Source organism: Pituophis catenifer, unplaced genomic scaffold (assembly GCF_029215685.1).
Source record: "Pituophis catenifer annectens isolate HBS135680 unplaced genomic scaffold, rPitCat1.0.hap2 SCAF_1, whole genome shotgun sequence".
NCBI classification, from domain to species: domain Eukaryota; kingdom Metazoa; phylum Chordata; class Lepidosauria; order Squamata; family Colubridae; genus Pituophis; species Pituophis catenifer.
In genome coordinates, this window is record NW_027256881.1 from 18,818,251 (window position 1) to 18,845,414 (window position 27,164).

The 27,164-nt window shown below is 39.1% G+C and overlaps 1 protein-coding gene across 1 annotated transcript in view; it reads right to left on the bottom strand.

The window, feature by feature from the left end:
* RABGEF1 (RAB guanine nucleotide exchange factor 1) overlaps positions 1 to 27,164 on the bottom strand; it is a 56,986-nt gene that overhangs the window by 16,017 nt on the left and 13,805 nt on the right. The window contains exons 7-10 of the mRNA XM_070931968.1: positions 21,456 to 21,462; positions 20,208 to 20,280; positions 12,101 to 12,289; positions 9,319 to 9,485 (exon numbers count right to left, since the gene is read on the bottom strand). Coding sequence (XP_070788069.1) covers positions 9,319 to 9,485; positions 12,101 to 12,289; positions 20,208 to 20,280; positions 21,456 to 21,462 — 436 coding nt within the window. The remainder of the gene's footprint in view (positions 1 to 9,318; positions 9,486 to 12,100; positions 12,290 to 20,207; positions 20,281 to 21,455; positions 21,463 to 27,164) is intronic.

Here is a 27,164-nt window from a genome sequence, read left to right on the forward strand (position 1 = left end):
TGGGTCACCGGGACGAGAGGTTTAGTCTTCCGAGCTTTCGGACTCCTGCTAGAGCCCATCTTCAGAGAACTTCTATCTACATTCCAGCAGAGAGAAGTTCCCTGAGGATGGGCTCCAGCACGAGTCTGAAAGCTCGGAAGACTAAACCTCTGGTCCCAGTGACCAATCCAGATTGGATCCTGAAACATTATCCTGGGACATGTATATGTGGATTTTTTTATCCCACCTTTATTATTTATTATACTCAAGGTGGTGAATTTACTCCTTCCTCCTCCCATTTTCCTCATAACAACAATCCTGTCAGAGGGATTGTGGTGGTCCAAAGAAACCCAGCCAGCATTCATACTGAAGATCACAAGAATATAGTAGATTAAAGACCCAGGAAGAATTACCTGGTGAAGGACAGAACATAGCATTTAACTTTTTAAAATTAATTTAAAATAAGAATAAACTCAGTGGCACAAGGAAGCCTGAAAGGAGGTATTAAACTGGCACCATATTGCCCATTCCCCAGTTTAGTATATGCCAAGGGAGTATCATGAGACAAGCAGCAAATGAGTCTATATTAGCCAAACTACTGAATGATGCATCCATGGAAATACTAAAGATGAGTTCTTGACATGACAGGCAATAAAAGGGGCAGTGAAATGCAAGAATATAAATTTGGTTGACTATAAAATGCAAGTTCTATGGACCTAATTCATATTCAGTACACTGATATATTTGAATACATCTCTCTCCTAGGTTAAAATGCATAGTATTTGGAGCCCATCCAAAAAGAAACAAAATGCGAGACTAAAAAGGTTGTTCTGTCTAAACAGCATCAATTCACCCACCTTTCAGTTTGCTAACCAGCGCTATTCAGAATGAAGCACAGAAGATGCAAATGTAGCAGGATGAAGGGAGAGGAGCAGGAAACAAAGAAATAAAACACAAAGAATTTTAATCAGCATCTCACAAATGCAAGCCAAACACTAATGCATCTAACACAGAGAATCAATGATTAATGTGAGGACAACAAGGAATGAAGAACGCTGAAGGCATTTGTTATGAAAACATGGCAGCTTACTTCACATTTTTTAGCACGTGGGAATTTATAGGTCTGCTGACAAGTGTCGGAAGGCAGAGAAGTCTGATACTGTTGTAAGCTGCTGGTGATTCAGCAGTATACAAATTGAAGAAACAAAGAATACTTGGTTTTCACAATCCACGTGTTCACAAATGATTTGTTATGTGCCTATGCAAATGTTTAAATTCTTTTTAAAATTTCAAGAAATAAATGCAATTATTCACATGGTCATAAGGAAGGCAGGTTATTACTATACTCTTGGGTTGACCCTATGTGTTAATCAGTGGTGGGATTCAAATAAATTAACAACCAGTTCTCTGCCCTAATGACCGGCTGGGTGGGCGTGGCCATGATGGGCTTGGCCAGGGGCTGTGATAGGCAGCACTCAGCCTCCTGAACCCCTCTGGGAGCAAAAACGGGCCACGGGGGGGAGGGGGAGGACACATACTGCCCCCCCGCACCCAATTTTGGGCCTAGTAAGCCTCCCTGCAGCCTCCTGGGAGCAAAAACAGGCCACAGGGGGGCTACGCTGCACACCCCGGTGCCCCGTTTTGGGCCTAGGAGGCCTCCCTGCAGCTTCCTGGGAGCGAACAGGCCATGGGAGGGGCGCACTGCACCCCCCTGCACCCCGTTTTGGGCCTAGGAGGCCTCCCTGCACTTACCTGGGAGCCAAAATGGGGCACATGGGGACTCCTGGAAGGGGCAGGGCATGGTCAATGAGCAATTTAACTACCAGTTCACCCGAACCAGCCCGAACCGGCTGAATCCAACCACTGGTGCTAGTGCAAAAGATCAAAACTGTAACTGAGGCTTATGTAATATTTCAATCATACTTTTACTTTATTTTCCTTTCCCTGCTTCATTTGAGTCAGCTATAACATGAGGTACTTTCTATTGGGATGATACCATACACATCTTCTATAGAAGATTTGGAACAGTCCAACTGGCTTGCTTCCAACTCCTCAAGGAACCCCAAAGACTATAACTCCCAGCCAGTATGAAGTAATGCCTCAGACATGCTCATCAAGATTGGGTCCAAAGATCCCAGTTCTTCCTGCAAACGTCCTTGGGCTACATGGGGAGTTCTTGCCAATACTAGAGCATCATAGGCTACTGACCTCACATACGGGGAGAGGAAGTTTTTAACCCAGTTGCATATTTTAAAAATTACAAACGAAGCCCCAAACATGTAAAGCTATAATGATCTTTATTGGCCATTTAAAAAAGATCTGGTTAAGCAACTGCAAGAGTTAGGTGGCTTTTAGCTAAGCTGCATTTTTTTTTTTTTTATTTATATGCCGCCCTTCTCCGAAGACTCAGGGCGGCTTACAATGTGCTCAGCAATAGCCTTCATCCTTTTGTATATTTATACAAAGTCAGCTTATTGCCCCCACAAACTGGGTCCTCATTTCACCTACCTTAGAAAGGATGGAAGGCTGAGTCAACCTTGAGCCTTGGCGAGATTCGAACCCTGCAGTAATTGCAGGCAGCTGGTCTTAATAAGCTTAATAACAGGGTGCCTTAAACCCCTGTACTACCAAGGCTCTTAATTTTATGCAAGGGATGGCAGCCTTGTACCCAATTTCTATCTCCGATCTACAATATTTGGCAGAGTACATGTCCCCAATGTTAGGCTTATATAATTCTTTTTTATATTTCCATTTCAAAAGAAGAAACAAGTTCCAAAACATAGCTTGCGTTGCTAAACAGAAAAAAGGAAAAACAATGCCGTTTTCCAGTATTTCCTAGGACAATTATTAATTCCACATGCCTAAAATTATTCTGGAACAGCAAAAAACCCAAACATACAAAAACAAAAAGGCCACAGTCAGGAAAGTGTCCAGCAGAGCCTCTACAAATGGCTTTTTAAATACCACTGCTTTTAAATTCCTGCCAGGAAAAACTAATCACAACATTTGCAGGGTACATGATCCAGTTCTGCAACTATGACCACTGCAAGCTATGGTCAAAGTGTGTTAACCGCAGAACACAGTGCAATAAAATAAGAGAATGACTTGAAAATATGCACAGAGGAGATCAGCAACAGCTATTACACTTGATACCTAATTGAAGCCTGTGGACACACAGGTAGGATGTCTTTAAATGCCAGACAGCGAGATGATTGTCTTTTTATAAGCATGGTTGAAAGCTAGACCTCCGTTCTGATGAATAAGGAAAGCGGATCCAGCAACAAAAATGTTATAGTTATATTAATGACACACATCAACTATTTTCCAACAAGGAAAATATTATAAAAGGCGGATAATGAACTAATGGTACACATTAATAATCCATTGCATTACTTGGAATGGCAAGTCCTTACTCAAGGGGCTATATATTGCTCATTAGAAGATTCTGAGGACACACAAGGGAGATATATGGCTTTCATGACCCATTGATTCTATTCCCCATTGCAATATAGCTGGCAGTCTTGGGCATTACATGACATACAGCTTGACCTGTGCCATGCAGGGTGGATAAAAATGGATGATTTTTTTTAAAAAAATAATAATATAATCCAATTTTTTAAATTTAAATCAGATTTTTTTTTATTTTTATCAAATTTATTTTAATAAAATGCTTTTGGAGCAAAAATCTAACTAAAGATAGTTTTCTATTTAAGATACCTTACTAATTTAGTTTATTCAGCATAAAATGAAGTTTAGTTATGTAGCATGAGACTGTATATTCTGCAATATTGGGACTGTTGGTGAGTCAACAGCAGGTCAGAAGAGCTGCTGCTATGGGACAGAGATGACAGTTGCTCTTTAAAAATTACGATTTAAATTGAGTTGTTTTAAATCAAGCCTTTTTATTAGTGATTTAAATCATGTTTTAAATCGTGATTTAAATCAACTCGACTTAAATCAAATCTACCTTTGTGCAATGCAAATCTAGCTAAATGTAATGTATACATAATACATGTTTAAATATTAATGATTTAGCCTGATCCATCAGCTGTTTTGGTTGTTTTCTAAACCTAATTCAAGGTGCTTACAAAACCTAATACATTACTTATATATAGTCTGCCCTCTGCTCTTTTATCTTCAATGGTTAACAAAATATGTGTCATCCTTTTAAGTGACTTGCTCCACTGCAACATGACAACAATAGGGTCTAAGATAGCAAATATGTTTGATGAAGTTATTGGCTACCACTTATCTGTTTTTATTAGATTTAGATTTTATATAATTATTAGATTCTTATATATGTCAAATATATAGAGGACTCCCTCCCACAAGTTCTCCCTGCTCCAACAATTTCTGTGAGATACTTCACTTAGGAGGAGCAATGAGCTTCTATGGATCTCCCAGGTCCTATCCTAACATTTTAAGCACTACATCTGCTAACTGAAGCTTTCTCATCCCTAGAAACTGAACATGAATACTGACAAAATAAATTGCCTTTGCAAGGCAAATATAGGCTAAAAAAGTATTCATATCTTTCATGTCAGTTTCTGTACCAAACGAATTTCTGCATTATAGCAATAGCACGTAGACTTATATACCACTTCATAGTGCTTTTACAGCCGCTCTCTAAGTGGTTTACAGAATCAGCATATTGCCCCCAACAATCTGGGTCCTCATTTTACCCACCTCAGAAGGATGGAAGGCTGAGTCAACCTTGAGTCTGGTGAGATTTGAACTGCTGAACTGCAGCTAGCAGTCAGCTGAATACCAGGATGTTCCAGAAAAAGTCAGTTTTTCCAGTACTATCAAATATTTAAGTATTCTTCTTCAGTACTATTTTCTCAAAATTCTTGGGCATTTTTGCTTAATTCATTCATTTCTAATAATGCTAGAATACATTTCCTCTTCACAATCGCCTCCATTTAATATATCCTGGCTACTGGAGATACAGGTTGGGAAAGGCTGCGCTTAGTGTGTGAGAGGGCAACCAAGCCTTTGAAAAAATCAACTCTCCTGTGAGTTGAGCTCTACTTCTCGTGAATCCATGGACACACCCAAACAGTTCTTTCAGCAGCATTATGGAAGTGGGTTGCAAGTGCTTTCTTCAAGGCCACCTTTTGACTTCCCACAGTTCTGGTATTTCCCAATGATCAATATTTGGCTAAGAGATTAAGATGGCCTTCAGTAGCCTCTGAGCCTAGACAAGATCAGCCAAATGCTCCTAACTGAATACTGCACTTCAGAGTAGTCAATATTTTTTTTTTAGATGCAAAACACTCTTTGCAGCCTTCACTGTCTTTTCTAACTTAATTTTAAAAAGGATGTGACAAATCAGCTACACGGCACATTTAAATGTTATTACCTATTTGGCGTTTAACATTCACACTGTTTGAGAAAATGAACTTCCATATTATGCTGTGCTCCTGATGCTAAAAGATAATTGGGCAAACTATTTGAGAACTCTGGAAGTTATGGTTGAAAAAGGCTGAGTGAAAAAGTAAACACTAAAAATATTTGGGTTTTTTTTTTTTATAGTATTAGATGTGGGAGATAGAAAGATGGGTACCTCCAGCATCTTCTGGCTGAATGATATTTAAAAAAGAAAACCTGACTACATACAGAATAAATTGTTATGATAAAATTCAGAAAACAAATCTTAATCTTTCATCAAAACTATCTTTAAAAATATATACAGTATGCCAGTCTGAACAGTCTTTAAAACACTTGGCAGAGAGCTGAAGGAAGCCATAAATAATCAGCCCAAATGAATAAAAATAAGGAAAAGCAGCATGGCATGCATCTGAAATCTCTTAGAAAACTATTTCTGTTAAAACTGGTTCTCATCTTTGAAAGTCAGTACAGTAACAAGAATTCCAACAGGAGCATTTTTTTTAAAGCATAAGATTTTATAATATACATACAGCCTCTTTTTTTTAAGAATACACATCTAGTTTTGGATGGAATTGTGTGGATAATCTCTACTGAAATCTTAGAAGCAACAGGAGCAATCAGCTAAATTTCTTGTAACCAGAGAAGGAAGAATCTTCCAAAAGCTAACAAAAATACATTTGTTTCTATGTGATCTCTTAGGCATTTATTTGATGTCATTTAAATGATCGATCAAAACAAAAAATAGAGCACTTATGAGCTACCTGGCAATATAAGGAAACACTCAGCCTTATTCAAGTCTTCACCAAGATTCTCTTTCATTGAATCAAAGAAAACAACCCCACTCTCACCAGCAGTTAAACTCATTTATTTCTCAAAATACATGAGTAATTTCTGTTTTTCCACTGTTACGGCCTGAGCAAAATTTTGATTGAATTAATCAAGAAAGTGCCTTATAATTTGCCTTTTCAAAAAATTATTAATCAAATTTATATAGTCAAAATTAAAATATTTAGATTCAAAATTATCAAGACTTCATCAATTTTTAGCTTTGCTTGAAGATTAACTTTATAACTTAACCAAGCAAATATTTAACAGACTTTACCGTATTTTCTGTTGAAGGGAGAAAAAAACTAGGTTTAGGCTCCATAATTTTTTTTTAAACCCTTCTATTGTCTGTACTTCTCTCTAGCATAACTGTTTAGGTTTAGAAGGTACAGTAAGTTACTCCTGGCATAATTCTAGCTTGGATTCTGCAAAGCCACTAAAACAAGCACGCGCATGGTTTGACCCTCTGTGCTGTATTACCTTCAGCAGGAGAAGCAAGCTCCCAAGACGGAGTAAACATCTCCTTCAAATGCCTTAGAAGATTATCAGCACTGACTTCTTCCTCAAGCTGTTCAGGCTTAAAACTGGATTCCTGAATGGCTAGAGCAAATGCAAAACAGCAAGCAGGGCAGCCACAGGCAACAGGGGAAATAAAGAAGAAGGGAGGCAACGGATCTATGGTTCCTGGTCTGATCTACAGAAAGAGATAGCAGTATATAATAGCTTGGACATCTGGGGGTCAAGCACTTTCAAAGTGATGAATGAAGAAGGGAAAACGTATTTCGAAACATGCAATAAGCGCAGAATGGGTGACACGTGAAAACAAGCTGTTTTGGGGAAACATGCAACCAGCTCTAAGGTTGATTTAATATTCCAAACTGCACATGCACATAAAAGATGTTAATCAAGAGTAACACACACACAAAAAGCAGAAAGGAGGTGTTAAAGAGCTGCCAGTGGAACGACAAGATTTTAATCATGGCCATTGAGCAGATAGGCCAATAACTAAGCAAAATTTTCTATTATTCCTTGTATGCCTATCTGAACACTCCACCTTCAAAATATTTCTCTGGGCCCACTGCTGTTGTTGGATTTATAGTAAGCTGACACTTTAGTCTTTCCAGTTGTAGCCCCAAAGGTTCTTTCCCCCCCCTTCCCCCCCCCACCAAAAAAAAGCAACAGGGCTTTGTTCTTGTTTTTCTTTGAAAATGATTCATTTCTCATCCAAGAAGTTTCTTTAGTTCTTGGATAAGAAGTGAATTTAAAAAAAAAATAGAAAAAAAGAAAGACCAATTGCCTTTTGGAAAAAGCACCTTTGGGACAACCATGACCTAGATGATTGAGAATCTCCATAGATATTTTTCAGTTGTAATAGACAGAATTTGAAATAGTTTTCCAAAATGCATGTTTAAGTCCACCACTGCTAATTTCAATCAGCAGCAGTTTTATTCCAGCAGGTGTTGTCTGGATGTTGTTGTAAAATTAAATTTTAACTGCTCCTGAATTTAATTGATAGTTGTATTTTACCACTTTATTGTTCCTTAAATTGTTGATTTTTGTAAAAAAAATATATGACAAGAGGGTTATAAAATTAAGTAAAAAGTACTTAAACACAAATCAAATTTGACAAATATTTATGCAGTCTTATAAAATACAACTTTCATATGCTACTCATTTGTGCTGATTTTAGTAAGAAAAGGGATACAATTACCTGCTTTCATCAGATCGCAAGAAACTTTCATTCACACAGGTCCTTTAAAATTGCTGCACAGCTGTTGTTTTTCTGTGTTTCAGAACTACCTTAATATTTGTGCATGCTAATGTTTGCTTTGTTTAAACCTTTGAGTTCCTTCATATCAGCCCATACTCAAGCAGTTTTGTAAGGATAACAAACAAATGTAATAAAATCAGTCTCTTAAATCTTCCTTTTTTCCTTAACTTTTTCCTTTCTTGGACTGACATCGAGTATCTACTGAAAGATTTGATAAGAACCCTTTCTTACTTAATCTAGAGTCCTGAACTTTTAAGCATTCATTTTTGTTCATTATTCAGAGGACAAAACATGACACTGACTTATGGCTTAAGATCTGAGTCCAGAGTCTCGCTTGCTTCCAACAACTTATTGTTCAATATGTTTATCAGTGATTCATCACTTTGAAGGTAGCTCCCTATCTGAAAGTCTCAGAACTGTGACTGGTTATCCTAATGACCCTTCGAATGAAAAATCCCTCAGAATTTCAAAGTTACTGTTAAAAATGTTTATCCAAATGCACGACATGAGTTTATGAGAATTTCAAAGCATCTAAACCAGCCAGCTGTTTAACAATCAAATAACTATAAGGGACACCTTTAACCACAGTATTGACTTCTGATATTCATCAATATTACCAAAACTAAGAGATTGGAGTTCATTCATACCATCCTCCAATGTACAGGTAGTCCTCGACTTACAACCATTTGTTTAACAACTCTTTAAAGTTATGACAGCACTGACTTATGACCGGTCCTCACATTTATGAGTGTTGTAGTGTAACGGGGTTCACCATTTACAAACTTTCAAAGAGGTTTCGGACAAACAAAGTCAATAGGGGGAAGTCAGATTCTTAACAACTACAATAAAGAAGTTCACAAAACCAGGCACAACTCATTTAGCAACTGCATCCCTTATCAACAGAAGTTCCAGCCCCAATTGTGGTTGTAAGTCAAGAACTGCCTGTAAGCCTCTCCAGAAGCCTTTCAGGTTCAGCAGTGGTGTATTTTCAGGAGACCCACTATTGCTGAACCTGAGAGTTTATGGCTTTCTAGAGTTTAGAATGTAGTTTTCTCCATACCATGTTTTAACCACAGTCTACAACTGTTTTAACAATCAAGGCAGTGTATGTGAGAGGCTTTCAATGCCGAAGTAAGACACTCTAGAACCTTCTACTAGTATGAAACTTCTACTTTCCAGATAATAGTAGAAGATTCCAAAGGAAATGACTTAGATGGCAGAATGCCCAGTGCACATGCTCACAAGAAATGGAGAAGATCAATGAATCAGATCAGTACCTTCCCAGCAAACTCTTCCATAATAATGTCTTTAAGAAGCAAACATTTCTCTTTCGTTTCTTCTGTCCACCTTACCCTTCTTAGTTCCAGGACGCGAAGATGCTCCGAAGAATTTCTTCACTGTTGCCACTTTCCGCAGCTTCTCGCTTGTTTTTTTTTCCTCAAATTTTGTGAAAGTAAGTGACTGAGCCCCATGAGTGTGCTGAGTATTAGCATAGGCCTCTTCTTCCTCACGCTGTAGTCTACATTGGGAAGAATAATAAACAGTCTCAATTCCCTTAAAAAGTATTGCCAAACGACTAGCAAATTTCATATATTATGTTGCTAGACCCAGGCTTCTTAGGGATATTCAAACTATTTCAACTTCAAAATGTCCCATTTCATGTTCAAGGCAATTATTTCATATTTTTAAAACAAGCTATTTCAACAATTCTGAAAGTGATTACAGTCTGAAACAGTGTATTTATTATAGCCTCAAAATAATTGGTCCAAGCTTGATACATTTCCAGAATCACTGAATTAGTTCAGATTACACAAAGCCACCGGCTAGAGGTGGTTCATATGAAAAAGTAAGTAAGTAAGACAGACTCCAGAGCTTTGTCTACATTGTGCAGACCAAATGTAGTGCCAGAATAGAAACTACTGAACCGTGATGGTTTTGTGTGTCGGTATTCTTTTCCTGATGCTTTTCAGGAAAGTGATGAGTGCTACATCAATGAGAAATATCATCACAGTCCACTTGGTAGGTTAACGTTCTTGTTTGCACTATTATTTACCAATGTACCTATTTACTGGTCTGTGCTGCTAAATTTATACTAAGTGACTTATGGAAGACAAAAAACAGGTTTAAAAAGACTGGAAACACAAAGCACCAACCAATATACCAATGATGCCTAACCTTTTTGCCATCACGTGCCAAAAGCAGGGGGAGCACGAGGGGTCACACGCACGTGTGCCCACATCCATAATTCTATGCACCCTGCCCCCCCTGTGCCCCCCCCCCCGCTTTTGGTACGCGATGGCATGGTGGGTCTGGTAGGCCCGTTTTTCACTCTCCCCAGGCTCCAGAGCCTTTCTAGAGCCTGGGGAGGGCGAAAACGGCCTTCCCCACCCCCCCCAGAGGCCCTCCGGAGGCCAGAAACAGCATGTTTCCTGACTTCTGGTGGGCCCAGAAGGCCCAAAAATCAGCTGGCTGGTGCACGCATGCGTGCTGGAGCTGAGCTTGCATGCCCACTGATATGGCTCCACGTGCCACCAGTGGCACCCGTGCCATAGATTCGCCATCACGGCAATATACTATGTTAGTGCTACCTATAAGCGTAGGCCAAACATCTCCATATCCAAATGCATTCCTAAAGAGCAGAATGTTTATAACCCTTCATAAGGTAGAGGAGGACCAAATGTCCAAGAAAAGGTTCTATAAAAAGAGGCCATCACTGGCAAGCCTTGCCCCCAAGTCCCTTTATGTGGCATTCCCTCAAACAAGGGACCTTCAGCAAGTTCTTTCTTTCTGATTTCACTGGGTAAACAGATTCAATCCAGAGAAAGTAGTCTAATTGGTATCTGGTTCCTGAATCATGAATAAAGCAGCTTTAAAGGTGACAATCAGCATACTGAATTGCAACCAAAAGCTAACCGGCAACCAATGCAGTTCCCCAAAATAACAGTATTTCAAGGGCAAAATTCAATGTGCAACTAACCCAAAACTATAAAGGCAGTTTCACTCTACACCAGTATTAGATAGGGAGAAAGCCCGTTCTTATCATACCTAGAGAAAACAATTTCAATATTGTAGCACACTCCTCTGGTAAATATAAGGTATTTTTCTTTTTGGTAGAAAAGTGTGTTTTATCAACCTTCCCCTAAGAAAAATGATAACTGTACAAAACTTGAATATAGCCCACCCAACTGCAAAATGGCCCATTGTACATCATTCAGTACTATGAGTGGCTCACTGGGCCACTCAAGTTGCCCCCCACGCCCCCAAGAAGATGCACTCTTGTGACCTAGAGCAGGCCTGCCACACAACTGAGAGGGGAAAGGCCCACGTTGACACAAGCTTCAGAGGACTACTTGTCACACCAATCAACTGTTTGACAGGAAGTGGAATGGTGGTAATACTGGAGCTAGTGGTGGCACGGAGGCTTGGAGGTGCTTGGCAGTACATTTTTCAGGCATTGAAGAATTTATTCTATTTTTATAATACTGGCAGGCGACTCAAGCTGCTTGTTGTGCAGGCCTGATCTAGAGCCTTCCTGTCTGCTATGTCATCTAAAGCAGAGTTCCCCAACCTTTCTGGGTTGGCAGCTCGTAGGGAAGGGGCAGGCGCCTTTACATGCACATGCGTGAACAGGGCCGTAAGCGTGTACACGCCAGAAATGGGGCTGTGAACATGTGCACAGTGCTAGTACCCGTGCAATGCTCAAGGCGATGCTAGCATGAATGGGGGGCTGTGCGCGCACACACATGCCCGCGCACTGGCCAGCCACTCATGCGGCCCAGTGGACAACAGGCCACAGCCTGGTAGTGGGCTGCAGCCCACAGGTTGGAGACCCCTGATCTAAAGTAGGATATATATGAAATGTACCTAAATTTAATTTTAATTTAAAAGTATCTGTTTCAAAGATGAACGCTATTGTCAGTATCCAGCTAAACATGTTTCATACTGCAGCTTCATGAAAGCAATCTGAAGCTTTAGTCACCTGATACAGCCAGTGAACATGCACTCTGCCGAGACTAAAAGTTGCGTCTTAAAACCCAAACAATATTTCATGTAGTTTAGTTGATGGGGGAGTGTATCATTGTTGTTCACAGAAAAAACAACTTGGACCTCATCACTTCCTCGGCATAATCTTACCTCTCAGCAAGCTCCCAATCTTCCTGGATTTGCTTCTGCCTGGCTTTTTGGTACTCTTCTCTCCAGCATTTGGAGCAGTAGCCCTGCCAAGCTACGTTACCATAGTAACCACATCCTTTCTTGCAAAGCAGTTCTGACTGATCAACATGGATCCCTCGGCGTTCTGACTTCACACTCATTTTGCTCCTGCTACAAAGAGGAAAGAAAGAGCAATTTAGGCATTCTTGCACAACTCACAGAAAAAGCAGGCTATTTTGTTTTACAGGTAATCTTCGACTTACAACAGTTCATTTGGTGATTGTTCAAAATTACAACAGCACTGAAAAAAGTGACTTATGACCGTTTATCACACTTACAATCACTGCAGCATCCCCATGGTAACAAAAAAATTATAACTCCCCGGCCTCATGCTAACCAGAAGTACAATGATAACTGCCTAAAAACAAATATGTGTAACTTATTTCAACGTAGAAAATAGAAAATGTTCTGAACGTTTTCCTCTATCAAATAGGATAATTTGCATAGCAAATTACGTACATTACATAGCAAACGTTTTGAAACTTAAAGAATATAATATAGAATCATTGCTGATTAACTATTACAAAGGTTTTTGTCATTTTATTTCAACTTACAAGACATTCCCATATACATATACACCAAACACATAAATATGCACACATATGAACTCAAAAACAAGATTGCCTACTCTTTGGCTTCAACTGGTATATTTTCATTATTACTGATTAATTCATGAAATAGATCTCACCATTAACATACAGTTTTGCCTTCATTAATAGTTATATTTTTCCTATTGGACCAATTCTTTTCCATCACCATATAACTCTCTCTCTCGCCCATCATTTGCTAATCAATTAAAGAAAGCTCTCAGTTCTGTGACACATAGGAAAGTATCCTTAGGCATTCCCCATTATTGCCATGAGACAATCCAGAAACTAAAACTGAGAAACATTTAGGTCATGCTGCCAGTTCTTTGCCACAGGATAAGTCTCCTCTGGTATTTCCAACATGTCTTTCATTATTGATAGTATCAAGGGCAATGTTAAGGAATCCAAATGGCACTTCCCCTGAAAAACTAAAGAAAGCGACCATGCAGCACTGTTAGTGGTAGTCAAACGTTTGCCATAGTAGAGGTGCAACTATAGAATATCAGAGCTATCAGTGTCCACAGAGTGTCATAAACTGTCAAATTTGCAAATTCAGCAGTAGACACTCAAAACCCTACGATGCTATAGCCCAGTGTTTCTCAACCTTAACAACTTCTAATGTTTATGGACTTCAACTCCCAACATTCCACAACTATGGTATCATTATCACATAGGACAAAGTGACTTCACACCAATTCAACTTCCAAATAATCAGACTCTTAGGCTGACTAGTATACAGTTGCAAGAAAAAGTATGTGAACCCCTTGGGATTACATGGAGTTTTGCATGAATTGGTCATAAAATGTGCTCTGAACTTCATCTAAGTCACAACAATAGAAAAACACAGTCTGCTTAAAATAATACTACACAAACATTAGATGTTGCCATGGTTTAATTGAACATAACATGTAAACATTCACAGTGCAGGGAGGAAAAAGTATGTGAACCTTTGGACTTAATAACTGGTTGACTCTCCTTTGGCAGCAATAACCTCAACCAAACGTTTCCTGTAGTTGTAGATCAGACCTGCACAACGATCTGGAGTAATTTTGGACCACTCCTCTTCACAAAACTGTTTCAGTGTAGCAATATTCTTGGGATGTCTGGTGTGAATCGCTCTCTTAAGGTCATGCCACAGCATTTCAATCAGGTTGAGGTCAGGACTCTGACTGGGACACTCCAGAAGGCGTATTCTGTGCTGTTGAAGCCATTTTTTTGTTGAATTACTTGTATGCTTTGGGTCATTGTCCTGTTGCATCACCCATCCTCTGCGGAGCTTCAGTTGGCGGACAGATGGTCGTACGTTTTCCTGCAAAATGTCTTGATAAACTCTGGAATTCGTTTTCCCATCAATGACAACAATCCATCCAGGCCCTGAGGCAGAAAAGGAGCCCCAAACCATGATGCTCCCTCCGCCATGTTTTACAGTGGGGATGAGGTTTTGATGTTGGTGTGCTGTGCCTTTTTTTCTCCACACATAATGTTGTGTGTTCTTCCCAAACAACTCAATTTTGGTTTCATCTGTCCACAGTATATTTTGCCAGTAGTGCTGTGGAACATCCAGGTGCTCTTTTGCAAACTTCAAACGTACTGCAATATTTTTTTTGGACAGCAATGGCTTCCTCCATTCTTGTTTAATGTTTTCCTTATTGTAGATGTGTCAACAAAAATGTTAGCATGTGCCAGAGATTTCTGTAGGTCTTTAGCTGACACTCTAGGATTCTTCTTTACCGCATGAAGCATTCTGCGCTGTGCTCTTGCAGTCATTTTTACAGGACGACCACGCCTAGGGAGAGTACCAACAGTGCTAAACTTTCTCCATTTGTAGACAGTCTGTCTTATCATGGACACATGAACATCAAGCAGGGTGGATAAAAATCAATGATTTTTTTAAAAAAATAAAAAAAATCAGATTTTTTTTATTTTTATCGAATTTATTTTAATAAAAAACTTTTGGGGTAAAAATCTATCGTAAGATAGTTTTCTATTTAAGATACATAAATAATTTAGTTTATTCAGCATGAAATGGAGCTTAGTTATGTAGCATGAGGCTGTATATTCTGCAACACTGGGACTATTGGTGAGTCAACAGTGGGTCAAAGGAGTAGCAGAGATGACAGTTGCTCTTTAAAAATTATGATTTAAATTGAGTTGATTTAAATCAAGCCTTTTTACTAGTGATTTAAATCATGATTTAAATTGTGATTTAAATCAACTCGATTTAAATCAAATCCACCCTGACATCAAGGCTTTTGAAGATACTTTTGTAACCCTTTCCAGCTTCATGCAAGTCAACAATTCTTGATCGTAGGTCTTCTGAGAGCTCTTTTCTGCGAGGCATGGTTCACATCAGACAGTGCTTCTTGAAACCAGTAAACCCAAAACAGGTGTGTGTTTTTAAAGGGCAGGACAGCTGTCAGCAACACATCCAATATCATCACACTGATGGGAGTCAAGGTTGGCTCACTCCTGGCTCCAATTAGCTCTTGGAGAAGTCATTAGGATAGGGGTTCACATACTTTTTCCTCCCTGCACTGTGAATGTTTACATGTTATGTTCAATTAAACCATGGCAACATCTAATGTTTGTGTAGTATTATTTTAAGCAGACTGTGTTTTTCTATTGTAACTTAGATGAAGTTCAGAGCACATTTTATGACCAATTCATGCAAAACTCCACGTAATCCCAAGGGGTTCACATACTTTTTCTTGCAACTGTATCTCTGTGACACACGTTCCAAGCGGTATAAGGATAAAAAAAAAACCCACATGAAATAATATGACAGACGGTGATTTAATCCCTAGAATCAAAGAGAAGAAACTGATGCTGTTAAGATTCAAAATACAATGTAGGACCTTGTATGCAACTCATCTTAAATACACATTGTAAAGAGATTAGGCAGAGGCTGGACAATCAAATCACACCCAGTGGTACAATGACTGCAAGGTTGTTATTGGTACAAGTTATCAAGTTAAAGAAGTCAGCAAGGAGGAGGTCATGTGCTCTAAGTACCTACTGAGTTATGACAGTTTCAAAGATTCTTCCCATAGGAAGTGACAGTGGCCTTTTTGTCCAGATGCATTTCAACTATGCATAAGTAAAAACAATGAATGTGTGTCAGTATATCCATATCTCTCTCAGTATAAAGCAGAACAAAAGCAGAAAGAAGACAAGCTCACTGATCTTTATATTAGCAAAGCTGGAGAAAAATTCCTTATGCTACTTAGATCTGAAACTATCCTTAATACTTGAGGAAGAAAAAAATCCCTTTGTAGCAAGGGAGTCTCCCAGAACTGTGGGAATGTTTGCTCATCTTGAGTCATTTATTTCCATAAACAGAATAATGCAAGAATGTCTCTGGTATGCAAAAATTACTTGTTCCATTTAAAGCAGGGCAACTAGGGTAACTCTATCCATGACATTTCCTACAAATCCTTTAAAAAATCTAGGGAGGAACCAGACTGGATAGATATTTCCATTCAGAGCCAAATTTGCTTCTTTATCTTAAAAAAAATTACAGTCAGATAGACTGCTGCTCAGCAATCTAACCCAAAACCAGAAACTATTGAGGTGGGGGGAAACTGAAGTTGGGAAGATTTAGAAAACCTACTTCAGGTACTTTGTACAAAGATCTAGCTCTCTAGAAAAAGCTCTAATGCTAGGAAAGATGGAAGAGTGAAGAAGACCTAAAAGATCAAGTTAGAAATATGACTTGATGGCTAATAATGCTAACAGGTTGGGAGGACCAGGATGATTTTACCTGAGTGACTTAATTTTTGTAGATAGTACCCAAAGATTATAGGGTGCCCAAAGGTTAATCAGGAAATCCTCTTACGAAATGCTGAGGAACAACGATGTTCCTGATTCACATTGAAAAATTACAAGAGTCCTTCAGTGTTTTACTGATATAAATACTTAGTATAACATAAAAACCTCTATATATACCATGTACTGGAAACCTTTATGACATCAACTCATGTTTTATAGGCTAGCTGAAGGGTAAGGGGAGAGAAAGAGAAATTAAAGAAAAACAGGAACCAGCAATAAAGGACACACCTATCTATATTCCTATTGCCAAAAACATAAACCAAATTATCTCATCTTTTATTCAAAAGGTGGGGGAGGGGAGAAAGTGTAATGTGTAAAACATTGAATTTGATCTTATAGTTCTCTCTTCCCAAGAAACAGCAATCATAAATGAGAAAGACCAGATTATCTTCATAGAATAGGATATTGACATTTCAGCAAAGAGTTGTCATTAATCTTATGGAAATAAATTCAGCCTCTGCTTTACATACTGAAATACTAAACCACTCAACCCAATTCAGCACAACCAACACAAACACTAAAAAGAATGACACTGCCATACATCAAGAAATCTCCAAAACCATCAACAGACTACTACAACTACATGGAATCAGTGTAGCACACAAGCCAACCAAAGCCCTTCAAAATATCCTAGGCAAACCAAGATCCAACAACCCCAGAAGAAAAAACAGGAGTCATCTACAACATATATTGTAATGACTACAACAAGCACTATGTAGGACAAACAGGCAGAAGACTGGCAGAACACATCCATGAACACCAACTAACAGTCAGAAGACATGATGAAAACTCTTCAATTTCACAATATATAGACAGACTTAACCATAGTTTCAATTGGGAAAATGTGACCATTCTAGACCAAGACAAGTCCAAAAATGCCAGGGAATTTCTAGAAACCTGGCACTCTGACAAATTAGCTATCATTAGACACATAGAGATTAACAACATGTATAGATTACACAAAAGAAACAATCAACCAGCCAAAAAGGGGGGAAAAAACCCAAGCACCTCTTCACCAGCAATCAGCACCCTGATCAACATAGATTAACTCCTGGATTAACACCAGATCAAAAATCAAGTAAACAATATCCCAATCAAGAAACTGCCTAAGAAGCCAACAGCAAACAGCTCAACCAAAGAATCTCTAAGACCACTCCCACCAACACTGACAGGGCAAGTCATTAGAATATAAACTGACAGCAAATCGCACTCCTTACTACAGGTAGTGCTGATGATGTTACCTAATTTCAGTAATGAAACATCTGCAAGACAACAAGCAAGCTCAGAGAGCCTGAAGGACCCGCACCGAACTATTAAGTCTAAGATTAACTGCAATTTATTTTGTCCTTAAATTCTGCACTATTTCTGCTTCCACCTGAATGACTGGCTTCAAGAAACCCAGTATACTATTATAGAAAAAGTTCAATAACTAATTTTAATTAAATTTTGCCCAATTTCACATGGCTTTGTGTGACTTTAAAGAAAGCACTAGCTTTGTTTAGCTTATAGGCTACTCTGATGATAAAATCAGATACAGTGTTCACTGCAGGTATGAGATTTATCACGTTTTGGGGGAATGAAATACTGTACAGTAAACCAATATTTAACAGTATCATTTTCATATACTAACATCCCCATATAAAAATGGCTTCAAAACACTGGTTATTCATCTCACTGGTCATATCTTTTTGGAGACCACTCCCATGGCTTTTGGGGTTGGATGTAGCCATGAGGCCTTAGGTATGCATGTCTGTTTTCATCTATGGTAATTAGTTAAAGCAGGTTTCCCTAACCTGGTGCCTTCCAAATGTATTGAAATATGATATCCAAAACTCCCAGACAGTATGGGCAATTTCTATGGAGAAAGTTGAGCTAAATCTTTAAGCCGGTTAATGTTTAGAATTGTTAAGTGCTACAACTAATTCTGACTTAGCATAGAAGTCATTACAGAAATTTTCCAGAATGGTATCTATCCCAAGTACAATATTCCAACAATTCCAGGCAATTAGATCAAATATTTCTATAGCATCCAAACTGACTGGTGGCAGTTTTCAAGGTTTATACACAGGATCCCCAAATAGCTATAGCTCTTTCTCTGAAGGGCGGAGAGGATTCTTTCTGAATCAAATATGCTACAAATTAAGCACTGGAGTACAAAAATCTATGCCCGGTTTGAGTGCTAAAATTATAATTATTTGTTCGATTTGCATTTCTATCCAGAGGCTGTTTCCAGTGGTTTCATACATATGTACAAATTTTTACATTAGCATACAGTATGTGATCAAAGTTTACCACTTTAACTGCTATTGTTTTAAAAAGACATCCCATGCAAATTCCAGAAAATTTTCCTAGAACCATATCACCTCCCTTATTTTAATCTTGGAAATCAAATAATCCAATTTTGGAACCTCACAATCAAATTCCTGCTCAGTTTTAAACGCAATTTATAAAAGAATTCATTATAATGTATCTATCTCACACAGCAGTTGTGAAACTATAAATATACCAATTTTCCTTCCCACACACCTGAAAGATTCTAGAGTCATCTAATGAGAGCATTATGTATGCACTGTCTTATAGGTAAGAAGTTGGCGACATTCTAGTGGATTTTTTCAATAGCACTATCCAAAATTCAGAATTGATCACAGAAGTAAAACTTTTTACTTCTGTGGATGTTCTGTCAAACAAATGTTTGTTTCAACAAACATTTCCCCATCTCTCTGAATTTTATGAATTACAATATAAACTGGCTTGATATGTTATCAAGCCATATTAAATTAAACATTAAATTATTATACTTCTACAGAGCACCATTGATTTTATTAAAATATAATTTTATGTTAATTTAAGTAATTAATAACAAGGAGTCTGGTGGTATCTTAAAGACCAACAAATTAAGTTTTTCCACATTACAGATCATATATATATACATACTTAGCTTACTAGTGTTAAAAGGTCCCACATGGCTCTTTTGCTATTTTTTTTACTGCAAAAAAGGAAACTAACACAGGAATTATTTTAATTAACGTTAGCCATTTTTAATAATCCAGTTAAGAAGGAGAAAATCAGATTTCTCTAAGCCAATACTTTTGAGAAGGATTAGTTTGGGGACAACTGTAACAAGTAAAACCATTATAAGTGGAAAGAAAACAGAAACAAGTTACGCTATTCCGAGATGTCCTGGAGAAGGAAAGGTAGAATTTAAAATAGTGGTCGGGATGAAAAGAAATTACATTTTTCTGCCTCCCCTTCTTCTGTTTAAACTGCCCTTGGACTGCAAGTTTCTCTAAGGAAGCAGTTCTTCTCCTGCAAACTATAAACACTGATGTTGCCAAGAATAATTTATTGCGCTTTCTTTCCTTTTCCTTCCATCTCCAGGTGACGTAAGTATGCTCATATTTCGCCCTCCCGTTTCTATTTCATCCAACAGTCCCGCAAGGCTCCCTGAATATTAACTAAGATATAACGTGAATGTCAACGGCAATATGATTACCCCAATACGAAAACTAATAATATGCTTCAATTAATGTTTATAATAATTTATTAACTTCTAATTTCGGGAGAGGGACGGAGGTGCGGCCTCTTTCGCTCCCCCAAAGTCCGTCCATCCTCACCTCTTCGCCGCCGCTTTGCTTCCTGGACCAAACCCAGCCGAGGGACAGGTCCCCCTCTCCGGCCTCCCTCCGCCTCACCCGCTGCCTTCTTCTCTCGGCTTCTTCCCGTCCCTTTTGACGGGCTTACGTCACTTCCGCAGAAGGAAACGGGCATTACTGAGCGCATTCGTGCCCGAAGCGTCAAGTTCGAAGCGTAAACAAGGGCAAATGAATGAAGCGCTTGTGCGCATGTGCACCTTAGACGAGTATGGAGTGTATTCGAAGGTAAGGTGCGCCTTTGATTTCTTGTCCATTGTTAAGCAGCGGAATGAATGAAGTAAGAAAGGCGCTTAAGTTTCATTCATGTTATCTTTTAATTCATATCATCAGAAATAACAGGTATCCTAGTTCTCTGTCCCCTGCGCCTTTCCTGTAAATAGCTTGGACGGGGGGTTTGACTAGATGACCTACAAAGTCCCTTCCAACTTTTGTTAATCTGTATCTGAGCTTTATTAACTTGTTTTCTAAATTTATTTTGGCTGTATAGACCGTCTCTGTCCTAATATTCCTTTTTACTCTTAACTCTTTTCATGTATTCAAATTATGCTTATACTTTTACCTGTTATCTTATATATGCTTGACAAATAAATAAATAAAGATAAATAAAATAAAAATAATACCAAAAAAAAAAACTGAAAAAGGACAGTGTACAATAGTTTGGGACGTCTTAATCGAGGAGCAATAATAAAGATATTAAAAGGATTATTACTGTATGCAATAAAAATATCTTTCTGGACCATAGCGTCTGCTCTTAGAAATACACAAATGTGTTGTTTTTTCTGTCTTGTTTTGTTTTACTTGAGATCAGTTGTAGCCAAACTTCTCCCATTCCTTATGCTTTAAAGTTCCAGTTGGTGCAACGGAAGGACAGAGTTTAATCAGTCCACACCCATCCCAACATGAGAGATTTCTTACCATTATTAAAAATACAGTAGATGAATGGACTCAAATACAGTTATTTAGAAATGAATTTAACAATCCCTGCGCCAAATGTTTATGTCCTTATCCCACACCTATATAAGGTCCAGTTATGCCTGCCTAAATGTTAGTAAACATCATTTTTTCATGCTGAGAGGCATCTTTTTAGATGGTTTCCAGTTCGCTATGTAAGCACTGTAGTAGTTCAGATCCATCTAGTTTGGTTAGTTAAGGCATCAGGCTAGAAACCAGGAGACCATGAAACACAAAGCCAGCTGGGTGACCAGTTACTCTCAGCCTAGGAAAGCAGACAAAGGCAAATTACTTCTGAAATCTTGCCAAGAAGATTGCAGGGACTTGTCCAGACAGTTGCGAGAAGTTAAGACTGACTTAGAAGCACACATACAGATACCACACAAATACAAAGTACTTTAGATATAACATTTAGAAGTCATCAAAGTGGTATTCAAAATGTAGAGATATGATTGTTCAATGCATAATAAAGACAATGCCCATTGTTCAGCAGAGCTAATTCAAGGATTTCATGAAGGGTCTATTGAACAATGCAATCCTGAGGGACACTCTAGTCCAGTGATGACTAACCTTTTTCTCTTTGTGTGCCAGAAGCGCGCAAGCCGGGACCTATAATGCAATGTGTGCGTCCCGCACTTGTGCACATGCCCCCCGCCCACGTATGTGCACATGACCCCCCACGTATGCGTGCGGATGGGATTCAAAAATTTTAGCAAACTGCATCATGCTGGGGCGGGGGGGGCATTTTCACCCTCCCCAGGCTCCGGAGGTTTTGTTTGAGCCTCCGGGAGGGTGGAAACAGTCTCCCCCAGGCTCTGGAGGCCGGAAATGGGCCCTTTTCCACACTTCCAGTACTTCCAGTAGGCCCATTTTTGCCCTCCCCAGGCTGCAGAGGTTTTCCCCAAGCCTCCGGGAGGGTGGAAACGGCCTCCCCCGGGCTCCGGAGGCCAGAAACAGGCCCATATCTGCACTTCTGAGACACACGTGCTGCTCCCACCCACGAGTCCCCTACCCCCTGCGCATGTATGCGCGTCTCCCGGATGCACCCCACCCCCTGCGCATCCCAAAATTTAGCTGGCCAGTGGGAGGTGCGCGCACATGCACAGTGGAGCTGAGCTGGGCGACGCCTTGCATGCCCACAGAGAGGGCTCTGCGTGCCAGCTGTGGCACACGTGCCATACATTCGCCATCACAGCTCTAGTCTAAGCCAACTGCCAAGGTTTTATATCACATATGCAGGTTAGATTATCTCCCTGTTCTCATTCCAGCTCACGAAGATTAGAGAAGCAAATTTATTGCTAATTTAATTAGGAAAAGACATTGGGCCCCTCCTGCAACAGTTATGAGAACAGTGGAGGAGTGTGATTTGCGGCCGTCACTTTATATTCTAGTGGCTTGCCCTGTCAGTGTGGGTATGGGTGGTCTTAGAGATTCTTTGGTTGGGCCATTCCAGAACACATCTATGAACACCAACTAACAGTCAGATGTCCCAAAGGTACTTTTTCAAGAGGCAACTGGACTTTCTGGTTTTTCTTTCAAGACGTTTCACTTCTCATCCAAGAAGCGAAACATCTTAAAAAAACAAAACAGAAAGTTCTTTAAAAAGCACCTTTGGGACAACCATGACCTGGTTGACTGAGAATCTCCATAGACACTTTAACAGATAAATTTTTATCGTATCTTCTGACTGTTAAATGTCTATGGAGATTCTCAGTCATTAATTTCACAACATATAGACTTAACCATAATTTCAATTGGGAAAATGTAACCATCCTAGATCAAGCCAGGTTCAAAAATGCCAGGGAATTTCTAGAAGCTTGCCGCACAAATTAGTCATCCATAGACATATAGACATTAACAACATCTATAGACTACTACACAAAAGAAACAATCAACCAGCCAAAAAGGGAACAAAAAAAACCCAAACACCTGTCCATCAGCAATCAGCACCCTGATCAGCATAGATTAATTCAGGGGTGAAATCCAGCAGGTTCTGGAAAACCGGTAGCGGAAATTTTGAGCAGTTCGGAGAACTGATAAATGCCACCTCTGGCTGGCCCCAGAGTGGGGAAGGAATGGGGATTTTGCAGTATCCTTTCCCTGGAGTGGGGTGGGAATGGTGATTTTGCAATATCCTTCCCCTGCCATGCCCACCAAGCCACACCATGCCCATCAAGCCACGCCCACAGAGCCGGTAGTAAAAAAAAAATTGGATTTCACTACTGGATTAATTCCAGGATTAACATCAGACCAGCAATCAAGTAAACAATACCCCAATCAAGAAACTGCCAAAGAAGCCAACAGCCAACAGCTCAACCAAAGAATCTCTAAGACCACTCCCACCAACACTAATAGGGAAAATCATTAGAATATAAACTGACAGCAAACCACACTCCTTACTACAGATAGTGCTGATGATGTTACCTAATTTGGGTAATGAAACATCTGCAAGACAACAAGCAAGCTCAGAGAGCCTGAAAGACCTCCCATTTTAACCATGAGCTACAAATATTCTCCTTTATACACTCCCATCTAGTTGCCAGCACAGCTCCTGTCAATTCATTCAAAAATTCAGTCCCGTAATTTAGCCAAAATCCAATTAAATTGGTTCATGAAAGCAGGTATTTTTGGAGTTGTGAGGTTATTAAAGTATCTTTGCTAAATCATACAAAGATGATTTAGTTCATCTGTTTGGTTTTTAGTTCTTCAGGAAGGTAACAGGACATAATTTTCAATCAATCAGACTAGAGCAGGAAGGGACCTTGGAGGTCTTCTAGTCCAGCCCCCTGCTCAAGCAGGAGACCCTGGCCTATACCATTTCAGACAGATGGCTGTCCAGTAGTCTTTTCTTAAAAACCTCCAGTGATGAAGCACTGACAATTTCTGAAGGCAAGCTGTTCCACTGATTGTCCTCACAGATAGGAAGTTTCTCCTTAATTCCAGGTTGCTTCTCTCCTTGATTAGTTTCCATCCATTGTTTCTTGACTTGCCCTCTGGTGCTTTGGAAAATAAATGGACTCCTTCCTCTTTGTGGCAGCCTCTCAAATACTGGAATACTGCTCTCATGTCCACCCTAGTCCTTTTCTCTAGACTAGCCAAACCCAAATCCTGCAACTGTACTTCATACGTTTTTAGCCTTCAGGCCTTTAATCATCTTAGTTGCTCTTCTTTGCACTTTTTCCAAAGTCTCAACATCTTTTTTGTAATGTGGTAACCAAAACTGGATGCAGTATTCCAGGTGTGGTCTTACTAAGGATTTATAAAGTGGTACTAACGCTTCATGTGATTTTGATTCTATGACTGTTTACACAACCAAGGATTATATTAGCATTTTTGGCGGCTCCCGCACACTGCTGAGTCATGTTTAAGTGGTTGTCCACTAGGAGTCCAAGGTCTCTCTCTCCGTTACTGTTTTTGAGCCAGGTTTCACCTAATCTGTACTTGTACCTTTGGTTTTTCCTGCCCTTTCAATTTTATCCTCCATACTCCTCCATGCTCCATATAGTTGCTATCTACAGACAAATAATCATGAAGGCTTTATGTTATCTTCAATATGTGGCAACACATTTCAGCAACATTTCTTGCAAACCAGTTGTAGCCTAGACACTTAAGTGTTATATGAACACAGCCGCTATGATTTTTAGCTCTTGAATTAAAGTACCCTGAGTGTGTCCTATCTTTACATAAAGCTTTATGTAAGACTTAGAAGAATTCTGCGTATGGATTTAGACTGCATTTATTTTTCTGAAAGTAAGTCTCCTTAAACCTAAGAGACTTACTTCAGTGTGAACATCTATTGGATGCACTTTAAAAATATACTGAACCCGAATACAGCTGTTGTTAAATACCTCCTGTATGTGTCTCATATGTTTTTAAAGCTAAACTTTTCAATTTAAGAATACAGGTAAGCCTTGCTTAAGTATCACTTGTTCAAAGACTATTCAAAGGCATGGCAGTGCTGAACTAGAATTACAACAGGTCCTCCACTTTACAGCCATGTGTCTCCGTGATTGCAATTTGGCTCACAGTTGCAATGGTCAGTGTCCCACAGTCATGTGACTACTATTTGTGACCTTCACTGCTGGTTTCAGACAAAGTCAATGGGGAAGCTGGCAGGTTGCAAATGGCAATTGCATGACATTGTGCTTAACATTCATGCAGGATTCACTTACTGCAACTGCAAGAACTGCTGTTGTAAGTCAACACGATTGCATATATCACATTTTATGACTGCATCGCTTAGTGACAGATGCTGGTAATACCATCATTAACCAAGGATTATCTGTTTTGGCTCGCTTAAACAGTTATTTCATGAAGCCCTTCTTCTGGTCTTGGGGAACATCAAGAATATTCTTTACATCTCCCCTCTCTCCTATATACACATTTATGGACATCAAATCACTGGCTGGCTCTTGCCATAACTGTACTGCATGACTTTATTCTTCCAATTCTGTCCCAAGAATGTTGGCTTTAAAATGTAGTACCAGGCAGATTATTTTAATTCCAGTGTTTATCACTTTGTCAGATTTAAAAAGATCACTGCAAGTTAAGATTAGGTAGTGAGATAATTTATTGCACAATACTGACACAACATATTTCAATACAGTTTACACATGAGGAGTTTGGGGGGAATCACATTTTGTTTTAGCATTGTTTGCCATTTTGACATAAAGAGCAAGATCCACATTCCAATTACATTTCACTCATTTTTCTTCCAGATGGCATTTTGGCTGCAATTTTATACACATGTATTGAAACCCGCATTTATATATAGGACTGCACCAGGGGTGAAATGCTCCCGGATCGGACCGGATCGCCCAATCTGGTAGCGATTTTTCCCTATAGTTCGGCGATCCGGTAGTAATCGCTGCCCGGGTGTCATTACAGGTTTTGCGCATGCGCAGGGGTGTGCGCGCATGTGACGCGCACGCACGTGGGGCCTGTGCTTCCAAACCGGTAAGGAAGGTAAGTAGATTTCATCCTTGGACTGCACAAAAAGATCTTAAGGTACAAACGCATCTGACTAAAATGATTTAAGTGTCTAAAGAATAATCATAACAGAAATTATAAAATTGGTGTAATACATTAAGGATTACACATTATTTATATAAAGCGTTTATATCCAGATTATATTTTTATGCACATTAATTTATTTGTATTGAAAGGCAAAGTGAGGAGAGGCTTTAAATTCACAAATTAACGTAGTTGTAGGAAAATAATAATTCTGTGTTTTCAAAAGTAAGCATTCTACATTGTTGATTCTGTGCTTTTAGGTTTGCAGCCTAAATAATTTGAGGAACACGTTTTTCTGAATAATTCCTAATTGTAGCAATGTATAGCATCCCATCTCTAAACACTGCATTGATTGTGGTACCAGAAATTTTAATAAGTATACTAAGATTCTTGACAAATTTTAGATTTCTACATTGGCCAGCAGCTACCTAGGGTTGTTACACCAACTACCTGGGTGGCCCGATACATCAGAAGATCATTAATCTCCCAGCAAACTGATTCTAGGCAAGATAGGTAGCTAGCATGCTAATCCCTAACCATAAGCCACATAGGTCTCATGTATTTGCTACTTGTGCTGTTGCTGATACCCTGTTGAATCTCTGCTCAACAACTATGCACTGCATAGGAGCCCTTGCAATTAGCAACTGGCAGTCACCCACAGTAACAAACAATAAAAATGTCAGGAAAGAAAAACCTGATGGGAATACGTATGTTTGATGGGGACTCATCAAATATTTGATGAACATCAGGATTCAAGAAACCGAAAAGCACATTTTTCCAAGGTTTAATTATTCCTTTTTCTGAAAATTCTTCAGCCACTATATTTTCCTCCACCATGGTTCTCTGAAAGGATTCTTCCACCATCTGTCTTCTATACACTACTAAAATTCTCCTGTTTGTGGCCTTCAGTTAAGACCAAATGGTGCATTATACCAGAATAATTTTTGAATAAAG